This window comes from Schistocerca nitens, chromosome 4 (assembly GCF_023898315.1).
Source record: "Schistocerca nitens isolate TAMUIC-IGC-003100 chromosome 4, iqSchNite1.1, whole genome shotgun sequence".
Lineage (NCBI taxonomy): Eukaryota > Metazoa > Arthropoda > Insecta > Orthoptera > Acrididae > Schistocerca > Schistocerca nitens.
In genome coordinates this window covers 956,353,864-956,371,628 of record NC_064617.1, presented here as the reverse complement: position 1 = coordinate 956,371,628, position 17,765 = coordinate 956,353,864, and the positions used below count along the sequence as shown (strand labels likewise).

Below are 17,765 nucleotides of genomic sequence, written 5' to 3'. Positions count from 1 at the left end.
TACACTCGTACCATATTTCTATGCACCAGGAATTGCATGGCGACGACTTTGAACGTCGTGTACGGTTCTGACACTGGGCACAAGAGAAATTACGTGACAATAACAGATTTTTTGCACGCGCTCTATTTAGCGACGAAGCTTCATTCACCAACAGCGGTAACGTAAACCGGCATAATATACACTATTGGGCAACGTAAAATCCTCTATGGCTGCGACAAGTGGAATATCAGCGACCTTGGCGGTTTAATATATGGTGCGTCATTATGGGAGGAAGGATAATTGGCCCCCATTTTATCGATGGCAATCTAAATGGTGCAATGTATGTTGATTTCCTAAGTAATGTTCTACCGATGTTACTACGAGATGTTTCACTGCATGACAGAATGGCGATGTCCTTCCAACATGATGGATGTCCGGCACATAGCTCGCATGCGGTTGAAGCGGTATTGAATAGCATATTTCATGACAGGTGGATTGGTCGTCGAAGCACCATACCATGGCCCGCACGTTCACCGAATCTGACGTCCCTGGATTTCTTTCTGTGGGGGAAGTCGAAGGATATTTGCTATCGTAATCCGCCGACAACGCCTGACAACATGTGTCAGCGCATTGTCAATGCATGTGCGAACATTACGGAAGGCGAACTACTCGCTGTTGAGAGGAATGTCGTTACACGTATTGCCAAATACACTGAGGTTGACGGACACCATTTTGAGCATTTATTGCATTAATGTGGTATTTACAGGTAATCACGCTGTAACAGCATGCGTTCTCAGAAACGATAAGTTCACAAAGGTACAACTACCACATTCGAACAACCGAAATAAAATATTCAAACGTACGTACGTTCTGTGTTTTAATTAAAAAAAACCTACCTGTTACCAACTGTTCGTCTAAAATTGTGAGCCATATGTTTGTAACTATTACAGCGCCATCCATCACAAAGCTAAAAAAGTGGTCCAACTAAAACATTCATATTTCTTTACGTACTACATGAATATGTAATAAAAATGGAGGTTCCTTTTTTAAAAAACGCAGTTGATATCCGTTTGACCTATGGCAGCGCCGTCTAGCGGTCCAACCATAGTCCATCTGGTTTCCCCCTTCAAGCTATACAAGTTTCCTTCTTTGTAGTTTTGTCGTTTGACGCTCATTTCGTGACATATTTGGCCCGGTCACGGTCAATGGACCACCCTGTATATACTTGAATTTTTCTGGTATCTCAATTGCAGATTTTTCAGCGCTCATTAAGGGGGGTAGGACGTCAAACGGGCCGACTTGGAGCAGGAGATGCACCACAGGACATTTTAATTTCCACTGTCTATACTTTTACAAGTAAATTCATAAAACTTTGTCAGCATGATCAGGAAGGATTCAGGATTCACACTCGTAGCAGCGGAAGTTCAAAAACGTAACAAAATAAATTTTTTTACATGTGAAATTTCATCATTTTTTCGCTTACTATTGACTGCATTTGTTGCTATAAGTACATTTTTCCTCACAAGTAAGAGAGACTGTTCGATGTGTATGAAACTCTAGAATCTATTTAATTTATCAAAAAATGAATGAGATGTTACGTTTTAAACTTTATGTTTACAAAAAATCAAATTTTGTAGTTAATTATCTCAATTTTTACCACAGTTTTTAATGGATTTGGAAAATTCTAGAGTTTCATACACGTGTAAGCATGGTTTGTATGCTGTGCAAAATTCATCAAAGAATATCTCTTACTTGTGAAGAAAAATGTACCTATAGCAACAAACGCAGCCAATAGTAAGAGAAAAAATGATGAAATTTCACATGTAAAAAAATTTATTTTGTTATGTTTTTGAACTTCCACTGCTATGAGTGTGAATCCCGAATCCTTCCTGGTCATGCTGAAAAAGTTTTATGAATTTATTTGTAAAACTATAGACAGTAGAAAATAAAATGTCCTGTAGTCCCTCTCCTGCTCCAAGTCGGCCCGTTTGACGTCCTACCCCCCTTAACTTTAGGACACTGTATCTTAGAATAAAGAAAAATGGACTTGTACCACTATTGAAATAAGCCCTTCATATCTCTCTCTATTTGAATACGCATACCTATTCCAGTTTCTGCAGAGCTCCAGTGTATACAGAGTGTTACAAAAAGGTACGGCCAAACTTTCAGGAAACATTCCTGACACACAAAGAGAGAAAATATATTATGTGGACATGTGTCCGGAAACGCTTAATTTCCACGTTAGAGCTCATTTTATTACTTCTCTTCAAATAACATCAATCATGGAATGGAAACACATAGCAACAGAACGTACCAGCCTGACTTCAAACACTTTGTTACAGGAAATGTTGAAAATGTCCTCCGTTAGCGAGGATACATGCATCCACCCTCCGTCGCATGGAATCCCTGATGCGCTGATGCAGCCCTGGAGAATGGCAAATTGTATCACAGCCGTCCACAATACGAGCACGAAGAGTCTCTACATTTGGTACCGGGGTTGCGTAGACAAGAGCTTTCCAATGCCCCCATAAATGAAAGTCAAGAGGGTTGAGGTCAGGAGAGCGTGGAGGCCACGGAATTGATCCGCCTCTACCAATCCATCAGTCACCGAGTCTGTTGTTGAGAAGCGTACGAACACTTCGACTGAAATGTGCAGGACCTCCATCGTGCATGAACCACATGTTGTGTCGTACTTGTAGAGGCGCATGTTCTAGCAGCACAGGTAGAGTATCCCGTATGAAATCATGATAACGTGCTCCATTGAGCGTAGGTGGAAGAACGTTGGGCCCAATAAAGACATCACCACAATGCCTGGCCAAACGTTCACAGAAAATCTGTGTTGATGACGTGATTGCACAATTGCGTGCGGATTCTCGTCAGCCCACACATGTTGATTGTGAAAATTTACAATTTGATCACGTTGGAAAGAAGCCTCGTCCGTAAAGAGAACATTTGCACTGAAATGAGGATTGACACATTGTTGGATGAACCATTCGCAGAAGTGTACCCGTGGAGGCCAATCAGCTGTTGATAGCGCCTGCACACGCTGTACATGGTACGGAAACAACTGGTTCTCCCGTAGCACTCTCCATACAGTGACGTGGTCAACGTTACCTTGTACAGCAGCAACTTCTATGACGCTGACATTAGGGTTATCGTCAACTGCACGAAGAATTGCCTCGTCCATTGCGGGTGTCCTCGTCGTTATAGTTTTTCCCCAGTCGCGAGTCATAGGCTGGAATGTTCCGTGCTCCCTAAGACGCCGATCAATTGCTTCTAACGTCTTCCTGTCGGGACACCTTCGTTCTGGAAATCTGTCTCGATACAAACGTACCGCGCCACGGCTATTGCCCCGTGCTAATCCATACATCAAATGGGCATCTGCCAACTCCGCATTTGTAAACATTGCACTGACTGCAAAACCACGTTCGTGGTGAACACTAACCTGTTGATGCTACGTACTGATGTGCTTGATGCTAGTACTGTAGAGCAATGAGTCGCATGTCAACACAAGCACCGAAGTCAACATTACCTTCCTTCAATTGGGCCAACTGGCGGTAAATAGAGGAAGTACAGTACATAGTGACGAAACTAAAATGAGCTCTAACATGGAAATTAAGCGTTTCCGGACACATGTCCACATAACATCTTTTCTTTATTTGTGTGTGAGGAATGTTTCCTGAAAGTTTGGCCGTACCTTTTTGTAACACCCTGTATGTATTTCTACTATATCCAAATACTAGAGAAATGTGTATGAAGTTATCTACGGCCCCGTATCAGTAGGAGCAGCAGTACGAGTGATCGGCCCTTTGCAGGTGTGGGAGCTGTACGTGGGGCGGCTGGTGGCGGGGCTGGCGGTGGGCGCGACGTCGGTGGCGGCGCCGCTGTACGTGACGGAGGTGTCGGAGACGCGCGTGCGCGGCGCGCTGGGCTCGCTGTTCCAGCTGCAGGTGACGGCGGGCATCCTGGCGGGGTACGCGGCGGGGCTGCTGGCCGACCACCGGCTGCTGGCGCTGGCGCTGGCCGCGCTGCCCGCCGCCTTCCTGCTGCCCGCGCTCTGCTGGCTGCCCGAGTCGCCCGCCTACCTGCTGGCCGCCGGCAGCGACCGCGCCGCCCGCAGAGCGCTCGCCAGGCTGCGCGGCGCCCGCTACGACTACACGGACGAGATCGCCGAGCTGCAGGACGCCGTCAAGGTAGGCAACCGCGCACGGCCGACACCGGCTCAAAGGAAGGCCTCGGCGCTTGCTCGTGACGTCACGTCAGCTAGGACCGGCGAACGCCAGGTCTGTTGCAGGCGTACTCGTAATGGTGGTGTCTCCCTCCCTGACACAGGAAAATGTGAAACTATTGGCGGCAGTTGACCGACACACATTGTTCCGAGAGATTTCTGCAATCAATTAATTGTGCAATTCGTTACACTTCTTAACAAATAGTGTACTTGTGAACTTAAATTTCCACCTGTTTTAACTATTGCCATACAAAAACAACTTCATGGTCCAGCAGCAACAGAATTCGTGCTTCTTTACCTTATTTGTAAATCTGCGCAAGTTACGTCTGTACTGGGTTGCTTTTACAGTAAACTGTGAACAGATTGGTACTCTTCTTTAGGTATCTCAGTTGACTATGAGGTGAGGAGCACTGAATGTTAACCCTTTGAACGGAACATCGGTCTGAGATACCGCCATAGTTGACATTAACAATGCTAACGGCGCTGCATTGTTCGTGAGGGTGGGGAGAAGCCCAGTAATCTTCAGTCGGGTCCCGAACCGCAGCTGGCCAACAACGTATTGTCGGCGCATGCATTGTTTTCAAGTAAGTAGAATTTTTGTTACGTATTGTCGGTCTGTGAGACCGTGTTCCGAAAAAATGCATTCCCCTCCCGGTCTGACAGACCGGGTGTTCCTAAAAGTGTCAAATTTTTGCCGGTCTCCCAGACCGGTGTTCCTAAAAGTATCACGCATTTGTCGGTCTGTATGACCGATGTTCCACTCTTTGAACTCTTCTGTTTTCTGTGTAGCAACATTTCATCTATTTGATTGAAATTTTTGCCACCACACGATGCTTAATACTTTTGTGTTCATAGAAGAACGAGAAAAAAGTGTAACAACTCGTATTTAACGTTTTAATTTTTCCTCTTTCCGTTTTTCACACACATTCTCCAATTTACCGCGCAAACTTATTACAGCGATAGAATTATCCCCATTAAATTTCGTTAAAACTCATTTTTCCCTTTTTCCTTGCAGGTTTACAATGGAAGGTCCGAAATATGTTTCAAATCGGTCGAAAAGAATTGTAGCCCTTGCACGCTCTCAAAATTACCTTGAAGAATCAGACTCGGAAGTGGATTCAGATGAATCATGCATTCCAGATGAGGACCTTACTATCCAAGATCCTCGCAATGAAACAGATAATGACGATGACTCTCCCAATGATGATGATCGCGATGATGAAACTATTCGAGAAATATTTGAAGTCGAAAATACCGCAGTTCGCGAAGAAACTGGAGAGCAACCACAGTCTGACATAACTTCTGGTGGAAGCAGACTAATCACTCCACAGAAGCCTGCTGATGTTGCTAGCTCATCTACGCGTTCTGATGACACTCTAGATGAGAGTCGTCTTCCAGTTTCTTACTACGGAAGAAACAAGTGTTTCACATGGTCATCAACTCCTGTTCGCTCTAAGACGCGAACAGCAGCATCCAATATAATAAAGGTACGGCTATCAAAGATACAAGGGCCTGCTCTTACCGTGGGGAAAAACCCACTCCCAGGTGAAGTGTGGCGCCTTTTGTTTACTGACGACATGATTGAGACGATTGTAAAGCATACTAATGAAAAGTTGGCCAAAATTCGTTCTGTTATTGAACTAAAAGAAAGTGTAGCTTACAGAGACACTACTGTGCAGGAAGTGAACGCTGTGATTGGAGTCACAGTTCTTTGCAGCATATTCAAATCTGCGAGGGAGCCTATGACCTCGCTGTTTTCCACTTCGGTCTTGGGGAGGCCAATTTTTCGATCAATAATAACAGAAAAGCGATTAGGAATATTGCTTAGGGCATTTAGATTCGATGACTCGAGCACGAGGGAACAGAGGGAAAAATATGACCCAGCTGCTGCCATTACAGACATATTTAATAAGTTTATTTGGAACTGCCAACAAATTTATAGCCCTGGAGCGCATTTGACAGTTGATGAAACTTTGGTGCCTTTCAGAGGGAGGGTTAAATTTCGTATATATATGCCGAATAAACCGGCTAAATATGGCATTAAGGTCATGGGTCTGGCAGATGCACACAATGCATATATTTACAATGCCTACATCTACTCCGGCAAAGGCTGTGATGGAGCCACACTTTCTACAGCAGAAAAGAAAAAGAGCATTCCCACGCAGTCTGTAATCCGCCTATCTAAAGGGCTGTATGGCACAAACAGAAATATTAGTTGCGACAATTGGTTTTGTTCTGTGGAACTTGCCCAGGAGCTACTAGCTCACAATTTGACATTAGTTGGGACACTAAAAAGAAACAGACCCCAGATACCAGCAGAATTTCAAGCAAGAAGCGATCGTGAAATTGGGTCCAGCCTTTATGGCTTTACGAAAGAAATGACTCTGCTTTCTTATGTCCCAAAAAGGAATAAGGCAGTCCTACTTCTTTCGTCAATGCATCATTCCAATTACACTGACGTTTCAAATGATAAACCTGAAATCATATCTTTTTATAACGCCACAAAAAGTGGAATAGACACGCTAGATATGAAGTGCAGTGTTTATTCTACTAATCGCAAAACAAGAAGGTGGCCGTTGGCTATTTTTTACCACATGGTGGCCATGGCTGGATCAAACGCAAGTATACTTTATGGACTTTTTGGAGAGAAGAAAACCGTATCACGTTTTGATTTCCTGAAAAGAGTTTCTCTATATTTGGTCTACGATTTCGTAAAATCCCGACTGGCAATCTCCAATCTGCCTCAAGAGCTACAAAGTATTATTTCATCTTTAGAAGAAGAGGCAGCAAAAGAAAAGCAAATCGTTAGCCAACGGAATAAATTTGTTGTTCGAGTTGATGAGTGTCCGACGGACACACTTGGTAAAAGAAAAACCTGTCGATTTTGTCCATATCAAAAAAAGAGGAAAACTGCCTACAAGTGTATTTCTTGCGAAGAACCAACGTGCTTGGAGTGTTCACGAAAAGTGTGCAAGACTTGTGCAATTAAAAATAAAAGTTAAATTTTTTCTTTGCATTACATTTTAGTATTCATTTTCTTTGTGTTGTAACTATAATAATGTAAAAAAAAAGTATTTCTAAAGGAGTAATGTGTAAACAACAAAACACTGCAAATTAAAGTTTTTCCTAGTAATAAACTTGAATTTACTGGTATTTTAACAAATATTATGGTTCAAAAACCTATTATTATGTTTAATTACACCTTAAAGAGAGAGAGAAGCAACGTAGAAGTGCGGAAAAGTCATAAAAATAGAGAAAAATACACTTTAAATGTCCTAGCGGTCTAGCAGACCGATGTTCCATCTTACCGCCGAGTAAAAGATGTTCCGGTTAGAGGGTTAATGAAATATCTTGCGATTGTACACGATGGGGGATGGGGTGGGGGACAGAAGAAGAGGGAAAAGAGAGATACTTGTTTTATGAAATAAAATTTTTTTATCTTATAAAGGTTCTCCTTTCAGTTGCAAGAGGTGAATATTTGTCTTTTCTAATGTGCATGTTTAAAAAAGTTTAAGCACAGCAGTATTTTCGGTGTATGAAGCTATTTTGTTTCCTGTTTAGAGTTCCTTTCGTTGAAAACGACCGTAATCTAATGACTGGTAACAGTTGGACATTTACGCATGTAAATTAGTTCACATTTCCAGTGACAATGTCAAACGAAAATAAACAAAAGAAACGATTTCATTGTAAGGGGGTTGGGGTAAGTTTCGATAACAAAATAGATCAAGTAAATATAGTTACTTGAATGTAACATTTCCGAAGCTTGCAATGGGGCAAAGCGTCTTTTCATACGTTTGTTTCGACAGGATTCAGTAATGCAGAGATATGGTCTTCATTTGTAGCTTTATGATAGTAAGAAAATCTTTCATCTAAATAAAACTGGAGAATCCAAAACAATGCCAAACATTTTGTCCAAAAATAAGAGATTTATAGAGATAAGCACGCCCAGGCGTTTCTGCCTGCAACAGACCTGGCGTTCGCTGTGCCTAGCTGACGTGACGTCGGCAACAAGCGCCGAGGCCTTCCTTTGAGTCGCTGTTGGCACGGCAGGCACTCCACCACAAACCGAACCGGTTACCTAGCGCTCTAATTCTGTGCTGTTTATACTGACATGGTTCAGTAGGTTAACCTCGGTAGTGACGTCATTCTCGTTTCGTTAGCCAAGGCTGGTATTCTGTAAGCCTCGCCCGCCGATTTTTCCAACAGCTGCACCGTGAACTGATTAGGTTTTGGTATGGCCACATGTTCGGTGTGATTTGTTTGTAGCTGGAATTTGTTATTTCAGAAATATTGAGTGGGTTTCGTGCCAGACTTATTTACACACATAAAAAAATGTTCAAATGTGTGTGAAATCTTATGGGACTTAACTGCTACGGTCATCAGTCCCTAAGCTTACACACTACTTAACCTAAATTATCCTAAGGACAAACACAAACAGCCATGCGCAAGAGAGGACTCGAACCTCCGCCAGGACCAGCCGCACAGTCCGTGACTGCAGCGTCCTAGACCGCTCGGCATTACACACATCAAAAAAACTTTTGCATCACCCCAGTTCCCAGAACTCCTGAAGACAGACGTCGACTGTGGATATTTTATCACAAACACAGTCCCTTTGAGTGTTCAGAGATGTCACTAAACTCGCCCAAAGATGTAAACAACCATGCATGAGCAGCGCCTATTAGACCTATTAGATGGAGATGGTCCGACAGCCGATCACTTCCTGTCATTCCACCAGGAAGGAGGTAGACGGCTCGTGTTGTCTGTAGTTCAACCATGCCTAGACGATCGCGTCCGCATTGTTACTTTGTGCCAGGAAGGGCTCTCAATAAGAAAAGTGTCAAGGCATCTTGGAGTGAAACAAAGCGATGTTTTTCGGCCATGGAGGAGATACAGAGAGACAGGAACTGTCGATGACGTGCCTCGCTCAGGCCGCCCAAGGGCTACTACTGCAGTGCATGACCGCTACCTAAGGATTATGCCTCGGAGGATCTCTGACAGCAACGCCGCCATTTTGAATAATGCTTTTCGTGCAGCCACAGGACATCGTGTTACGACTCAAACTGTGCGCAATATGCTGCATCATGCGGAACTTAACTCCCGAAGTCCATGACGAGGTCCATCTTTGCAATTGCGACACCATGCAGCGCGGTACAAATTGCCCCAACAACATGCCGAATGGACCGCTCAGGACTGCCATCGCGTTCTCTTCACCGATGAGTGTCGCCTATGCCTTCAACCAGACATTCGTCGCAGACGTGTTTGGAGGCAACCCGGTCAGGCTGAACGCCTTAGACACACTGTCCAGCGAGCGCAGCAAGGTGGTGTTTTGGGGTGCCATTATGTGGGGCTGACGTAATCCGCTGGTGGTCATGGAAGGCGCCGAACGGCTGTGCGGTACGTGAATGCCATTCTCCGACCGATAGTGCATCCATATCGGCAGCATATTGGCGAGGCATTCGTCTTCATGGACGAAAATGGGCGCCCCCATCGTACACATCTTGTGGATGAATTCCTTCAGGATAACGACATCCCTCGACTAGAGTGGCCAGCATGTTGTCCAGACATTAACCCTATCGCACATGCCTGGTATAGATTGAAAAGGGCTCTTGATGGACGACGTGACCCACCAACCGCTTTGAGGGATCTACGCAGAATCGCCGTTAAGGAGTAGGACTCTCTGGACCAACAGTGCCTTGATGAATTTGTGGATAGTATGCTACGACGAATACAGGCATGCATCAATGCAAGAGGTCGTGCTGCTGGGTATTAGAGGTACCGGTGTGTACAGCAGTCTGGACCACCACCTCTGAGGGTCTCGTTGTATGGTGATAAAACATTCAATGTGTGGTTTTCTTGAGCAATAAAAAAAAGGGCGGAAATGATGTTTATGTTGATTTCTTTTCCAGTTTTCTGTACAGGTTCCGGAACTCTCGGAACCTTGGTGATGCAAAAATTTTTTTATGTGTGTATTATGTTTTACTGAAGAATCACCAGTACGCATCCGAGTGGAAAGTGAGTTCATAATAGACTGTTTTCCTTTGTTAGGAATACAGTTTGTATTGTTGTTACAGTGAATGACTGCGACATCAAAAAATAAGTTCGGTCAATATTCTCACAAGATATCTGATTTTTTTGTGTAAATAAGAACTTAAAAATCATTAAATTTCAAGAGGTCAGCTCTGCTTACGTATATGACATGAGTGTTAGCTGAAATTACTAGTGACTTTGCGTACTTTTTCCTGCGATTGGTTTCGTTATTAATATTCGAAAGGCGTTTACAACTTTTAAGTAACAACGGAAAGCAATTTTGTGATGTCTGGTAATGGAAACCTTCCAAAATTTCATGCTTTTACGGCATACGCCCACATCGTTCGGCATCGAAGTCAACCTAGGTCCCTCTCCATTAAAATCAGCTGGAATATAGCGCTCGCTCTGTGTGAGTCGTTGTGGCTAAGTGGTTAAGGCAAGAAACCGGTTGTAGGTTCGCATCTCGCTGGGTATAAAGATTTATTATCCTCTTTATATTTTTAACATGCTCTGAGACTTTGTTATTTGTGAAATTTAAGCAATTTTCTGCGATATTCGTTATTTACATGTAAGAGCGCGCTTTCTCAGTAACGAGTATCTTCGATTTCATGACTTTCGCATGCTTAAAAGATGAAAGATGAAATTCCGTGGTTGAAACAACCGACAGTGACATTTATATTTTTTCTCGTTACAAATAATTCACAATTTTTTTTCCGAATACGTAGCGATTTTCGAGTGTATGGTTAGACAAGAATCTAACAGCACCACTTTAATTACTGCAAATGAAACTAGCAGCAGTCATCTTTATAGTCTTGCTTGACACAAGTACTTATCTGCGATTGAATTCGTAACAACAGTATACAGAGATGAAAGATCCCCGCCATAATATTTTTGGACTATACAATCATATAAGAAACATTTTGATTCACCAGATGCGTGCAATAAAGTACGACGAAGTTCAATAGCTGCACTCACCCCACGTTCTCGGAAAGCGTTTTTTAAATTTTGTTTTTAAGACCCAAATGGTTGATATATCATGCGGATAAGTAGAGCTAGTTACAATCACATTGTGTGCAACTTATTCTTCGACACTCTCTTCGACACACTTTTATAAGTGTGTTTGTGCAGTGTAGTACAACACACCATTCCTAACTCATATTCCGAAACGTAAAATCCAAAACAAGATGTCAATGTGAATGAGAATAAAATGGCATAATACTGAATTTATGACGATTTCCAGAACACAGTCAAATACCCTATCGTTAGTATGTATGCATGTAAACCCGTGGTCAGAGAAATTTAAGCAGTACTACGTACTCTAAACAAACTTTGTGGTACTGCGAACAATAGTGTTCCTGTGTCCGCTGCTAGCCGATATGGGTTTGTGACTCTGTGGACGCTGTAGTGCGCATGCACAGATCTACGGCCGCTTGCTTTTGATTGGTTGGCGCGAAGATAACTGACAACATCACCTTGGTTCGCTAGAACCGTGCAGCATCTCTTCCGAAATGCTTATAGAATAACGTGGTGGCCCTTCTTCGTAAACAAGGCCGTTCGGACCGCTCGCCTACCGGTTGGATCGACAGAGCTGCCAAAAGATGCAAAATAGGTCCCCTGGCCAGAGCCCAAGAAGCAGAGAGTAGGGGGGGGGTTATAGATGTGAAAAAACCGGCTGGTCGAAACCGATACCGGTATTATAGTTCTGAATAACCGGTATTTTTCAGTATTTGTTGGGTCTTGGTTATAATGGGTATTGTTCATTTTTTACTAATAACCGACTAAAACACTGAAATATCAGTTAGCCACAGCAGCAGTGTTAAAATTGAAAACAGGAATATACGGAAAAATGTTTCTTCTTACAAGGGAACCTCCCCATCGCACCCCCCTCAGATTTAGTTATAAATTGGCACAGTGGATAGGCCTTGAAAAACCGAACACAGATCAATCGAGAAAACAGGAAGAAGTTGTGTGGAACTATAAAAAAATAAGCAAAATATACAAACTGAGTAGTCCACGCGAAGATAGGCAACATCATGAACATTCTGATATAAGGAGCGCCGTGGTCCTGTGGTTAGCGTGAGCAGCTGCGGAACTAGAGGTCCTTGGTTCAAGTCTCCCTTCGAGCAAAAAGTTTAATTTTTTATTTTCAGACAATTATCAAAGTTCAGGCACTCACACGTTATCAACTTCGCTCTCCAAAATTCCAGGACATGTTCAGATTTGCTTGGACATATGCAGGATTTGACGGTCTACACACGGAAAAATTTGAAAAGGTAAAAAACATATGTTTTGACAGAGCACAGAGAAAAGGGTGCGAGTGTGAGACTTTTGGATTCATTTGTTGCAGTTTATGTGACAAACTCTTATGTTTTCATCACTTTTTTGGGAGTAATTATCACATCCACAAGAAAAACTAAATCGGGCAACGTAGAAGAATCTTTTTACCCATTCGCCAAGTGTACAAGTTAGGTGGGTCGACAACATATTCCTATCATGTGACGCACATGCCGTCACCAGTGTCGTATAGAATATATCAGACGTGTTTTCTGTGGAGGAATCGGTTGACCTATGACCTTGCGATCAAAAGTTTTCAGTTCCCATTGGAGAGGCACGTCCTTTCGTCTACTAATCGCACGGTTTTGCGGTGCGGCCGCAAAACACAGACACTAAACTTATTACAGTGAACAGAGACGTCAATGAACGAATGGATAGATCATAACTTTGCTAAAATAAAGAAAAATTTTTTCACTTGAGGGGAGACTTGAACCAAGGACCTCTCGTTTCCCAGCTGCCCACGCTAACCATGGGACCACGGCGTTCCTTATCTCAGAATGTCCATGATGTTGCCTATCTTCGCGTGGACTACTCAGTTTGTATATTTTGCTTATTTTTTTATAGTTCCACACAACTTCTTCCTGTTTTCTCGATTGATCTGTGTTCGGTTTTTCAAGGCCTATCCACTGTGCCAATTTATAACTAAATCTGAGGGGGGTGCGATGGGGAGGTTCCCTTGTTAGAAAGAGTGAAATGAAACTGATTTCAGGTTGCATGAGCGAGCGGACAACATGCAAAATTCATTTCAGGACCGAAAATGTTCAGTTCAATGGACAATGTTCAGGAGTATTGTGCAACACGTCCTAGACAGATATGCTCAAGTACTGTGGAATGGATGGTACAGCGCTCAAATGGTTTAAATCATACCTAAGTGGAAGAGTGCAGAAAGTTGAAATAAACAGTTCACATAATATGCAAAAAACTGATGATTTCTCAAACTGGGGAACAATCAAGAATGGGGTGGCGCAAGGTTCGGTCTTGGGTCCTCAGCTGTTCTTAATATATATTAATGACCTGCCATTCTATATTCACGAAGATGCAAAGCTGGTACTTTTTGCCGATGATACAAGTATAACTATCACACCCAACAGACAAGAATTAACTGGTGAAACTGTAAACGATGTTTCTCAGAAAATCATTTAGTGGTTCTTTGCAAATGGACTCTCATTAAACTTTGACAAAACACAGTATATACAGTTCCGCACAGTAAATGGAATGACATCATTAATAAATATAGACTTCGATCAGAAATCGGTAGCTAAGGTAGAATATTCAAAATTTCTAGGTGTATGCATTGATGAGGGGTTGAACTGGAAAAAACACACTGAGGATCTGCTGAAACGTTTGAGTTGAGCTACTTATGCTATTAGGGTCATTGCAAAATTTTGGCGATATACATCTAAATAAATCAGCTTACCACGCCTATTTTCATTCTCTGCTTTCGTATGGCATCATATTCTGGGGTAACTCATCATTGAGTAAAAGAGTGTTCATTGCACAAAAGCGTGTAATCAGAATAATTGCTGGAGCTCATCCAAGATCAACCTGCAGACACTTATTTAAAGAGCTAGAGATCTTCACTGTAGCCTCACAATATATATATATTCACTTATGAAATTTGTTATTAACAATCCGAACGAATTCAAAAGTAATAGCAGTGTACATGGCTACAACACTAGGAGAAAGGATGATCTTCACTACTCAAGGTTAAATCTAACTTTGGCTCAGAAGGGGGTAAATTATGCTGCCACAAAAGTCTTTGGTCACTTACCTAATAGCATCAAAAGTCTGACAAATAGCCATATAGCATTTAAAAGGAAATTAAAAGAATTTCTTAATGGCAACTCCTTTACTCATTAGATGAATTTTTGGATGTAGTAAGTGAGTAAATTACTCAACCCCCACAAAAAAGAAAAATTAAAAATATTAAGTGTCGTGCAATATTTTGTGTAATGTAATATCTTGTATAGACACCTTTTATTAACCTGACACGTTCCACATCATTACGAAGTGTCGTATTCATGATCTATGGAACAAGTACTAATCTAATCTTATCTGTGCCGAGCAAAGCTGTGAGGGGTGGGCAACACCCGCCGTAGTTCGACAGTTCAGTGTCAGTTTTACTGTAGCCAAAGCCCCACAGACAAACAAAAGCTGAACGAAGCCGAAACTGGCGTAAGGAGAGCCGTGTGCGAACTGTTCGTACAATTCGAAAGCAAAAGTCTATCTGCCGACTTGACAGAAAATCCTAAAAAGTTTTGGTTTTGTCGAATCTGTAAACGGATCGAGGCTATCTGTTCAGACACTGTGTGGTCATAATGACATCGAAACGTAGGATGATAGAGAAGGATGAAGCACTCTTCTTTTTCCAAATGTGGCAGAAGCTGTATTGGACAGTGGTGGCGCCATTCTGTCTTAAAATTTTCCACATTTTCTTTGTTCGTTTGCAATAGTTGCCTAACCTAGCGTAGTAATACACTCCTGGAAATTGAAATAAGAACACCGTGAATTCATTGTCCCAGGAAGGGGAAACTTTATTGACACATTCCTGGGGTCAGATACATCACATGATCACACTGACAGAACCACAGGCACATAGACACAGGCAACAGAGCATGCACAATGTCGGCACTAGTACAGTGTATATCCACCTTTCGCAGCAATGCAGGCTGCTATTCTCCCATGGAGACGATCGTAGAGATGCTGGATGTAGTCCTGTGGAACGGCTTGCCATGCCATTTCCACCTGGCGCCTCAGTTGGACCAGCGTTCGTGCTGGACGTGCAGACCGCGTGAGACGACGCTTAATCCAGTCCCAAACATGCTCAATGGGGGACAGATCCGGAGATCTTGCTGGCCAGGGTAGTTGACTTACACCTTCTAGAGCACGTTGGGTGGCACGGGATACATGCGGACGTGTATTGTCCTGTTGGAACAGCAAGTTCCCTTGCCGGTCTAGGAATGGTAGAACGATGGGTTCGATGACGGTTTGGATGTACCGTGCACTATTCAGTGTCCCCTCGACGATCACCAGTGGTGTACGGCCAGTGTAGGAGATCGCTCCCCACACCATGATGCCGGGTGTTGGCCCTGTGTGCCTCGGTCGTATGCAGTCCTGATTGTGGCGCTCACCTGCACGGCGCCAAACACGCATACGACCATCATTGGCACCAAGGCAGAAGCGACTCTCATCGCTGAAGACGACACGTCTCCATTCGTCCCTCCATTCACGCCTGTCGCGACACCACTGGAGGCGGGCTGCACGATGTTGGGGCGTGAGCGGAAGACGGCCTAACGGTGTGCGGGACCGTAGCCCAGCTTCATGGAGACGGTTGCGAATGGTCCTCGCCGATACCCCAGGAGCGACAGTGTCCCTAATTTGCTGCGAAGTGGCGGTGCGGTCCCCTACGGCACTGCGTAGGATCCTACGGTCTTGGCGTGCATCCGTGCGTCGCTGCGGTCCGGTCCCAGGTCGACGGGCACGTGCACCTTCCGCCGACCACTGGCGACAACATCGATGTACTGTGGAGACCTCACGCCCCACGTGTTGAGCAATTCGGCGGTACGTCCACCCGGCCTCCCGCATGCCCACTATACGCCCTCGCTCTAAGTCCGTCAACTGCACATACGGTTCACGTCCACGCTGTCGCGGCATGCTACCAGTGTTAAAGACTGCGATGGAGCTCCGTATGCCACGGCAAACTGGCTGACACTGACGGCGGCGGTGCACAAATGCTGCGCAGCTAGCGCCATTCGACGGCCAACACCGCGGTTCCTGGTGTGTCCGCTGTGCCGTGCGTGTGACCATTGCTTGTGCAGCCCTCTCGCAGTGTCCGGAGCAAGTATGGTGGGTCTGACACATCGGTGTCAATGTGTTCTTTTTTCCATTTCCAGGAGTGTATTTGTCTCACCCAGACATTTACCTACCTTTTCTCTGGACGTTACTTTCCTCAGGCAGCGAAGCTGCGTAGCAGTCGTGTGTGCGACCTGTGGGGATCGAGAGCCGCCCGGCGCGCTATGGCGTGTGCGCTGGGCCTCATGGTGTTCCAGCAGTGGAGCGGCGTCAACGCCGTCATCTTCTACTCCCAGAAGATCTTCAACAACGCGGGCGCCTCCTTCATGTCGCCCTCCACCGCCACCATCGTCATCGGTGTTGTGCAGGTAAGCTCAAGCTGGCTACGGTACATACACTACTGGCCATTAAAACTGCTACACCAAGAAGAAATGCAGATGGTAAACGGGTATTCAGTGGACAAATATACTAGAACTGACATGTGATTACATTTTCACGCAATTTGGGGGCATAGACCCTGAGAAATCAATACCCAAAACAACCACCTCCGGCCGTAATAACGGCCTTCATACGCCTGGGCATTGAGTCAAACAGAGCTTGGAAGGCGTGTACAGGGACAGCTGCCCATGCAGCTTCAACATGATACCACAGTTCGTCAAGAGTAGTGACTGGCGTATTGTGACGAGCCAGTTGCTCGGCCACCATTGACCAGACGTTTTCAATTGGTGAGAGATCTGGAGAATGTGCTGGCCAGGGCAGCAGTCGAACATTTTCTGTATCCAGAAAGGCCCGTACAGGACCTGCAACGTGCGGGTGTGCATTATCCTGCTGAAATGTAGGGTTTCGCAGGGATCGAATGAAGGGTAGAGCCACGGGTCGTAACACATCTGAAATGTAACGTCCACTATTAAAGTGCCGTCAATGCGAACAAGAGGTGACCGAGACGTGTAACCAATGGCACACCATACCAGTGTGCGATTTGCAGGGGGGGATTCCCCCCCCCCCTCTGCATCAGACCATCCCCTCCTCTGGTTTTAGTTTATGCATCCCAACCTGGGATGTTTATTTCCCACTCACTGGAGTAAGACTTTACATATAATTCAAATTTGTGGAGCCGGACACTGAAACTTTACTATTAATACTATTAATAAGTTTGCTTATTAATTTTGAAAAAGTGTTATGTAGTAGTTAAGCATTTCAAAACATTTAGAACTAAATGACAAGACGACGTACGCCACATTTCCATAGCATGCCACAATGTTGCAAGACGTCGCCCCAGCGTAAACGAGGCTTTAGAGCCATGTCTGTATTGTATGGTGGATGTGATGTGTTGCATACGAAACTAATACCTGCAATCAGACCAAACGTCGTGGAAAACTGTGAATAGGTGTCATCCTGCAGCAAG

The 17,765-nt window shown here is 44.2% G+C and overlaps 1 protein-coding gene across 1 annotated transcript in view; it reads left to right on the top strand.

Annotated features, from left to right (window-relative positions):
- LOC126253633 (facilitated trehalose transporter Tret1-2 homolog) overlaps nucleotides 1-17,765 on the top strand; it is a 77,474-nt gene that overhangs the window by 42,394 nt on the left and 17,315 nt on the right. The window contains exons 4-5 of the mRNA XM_049955118.1: nucleotides 3,795-4,172; nucleotides 16,522-16,728. Coding sequence (XP_049811075.1) covers nucleotides 3,795-4,172; nucleotides 16,522-16,728 — 585 coding nt within the window. The remainder of the gene's footprint in view (nucleotides 1-3,794; nucleotides 4,173-16,521; nucleotides 16,729-17,765) is intronic.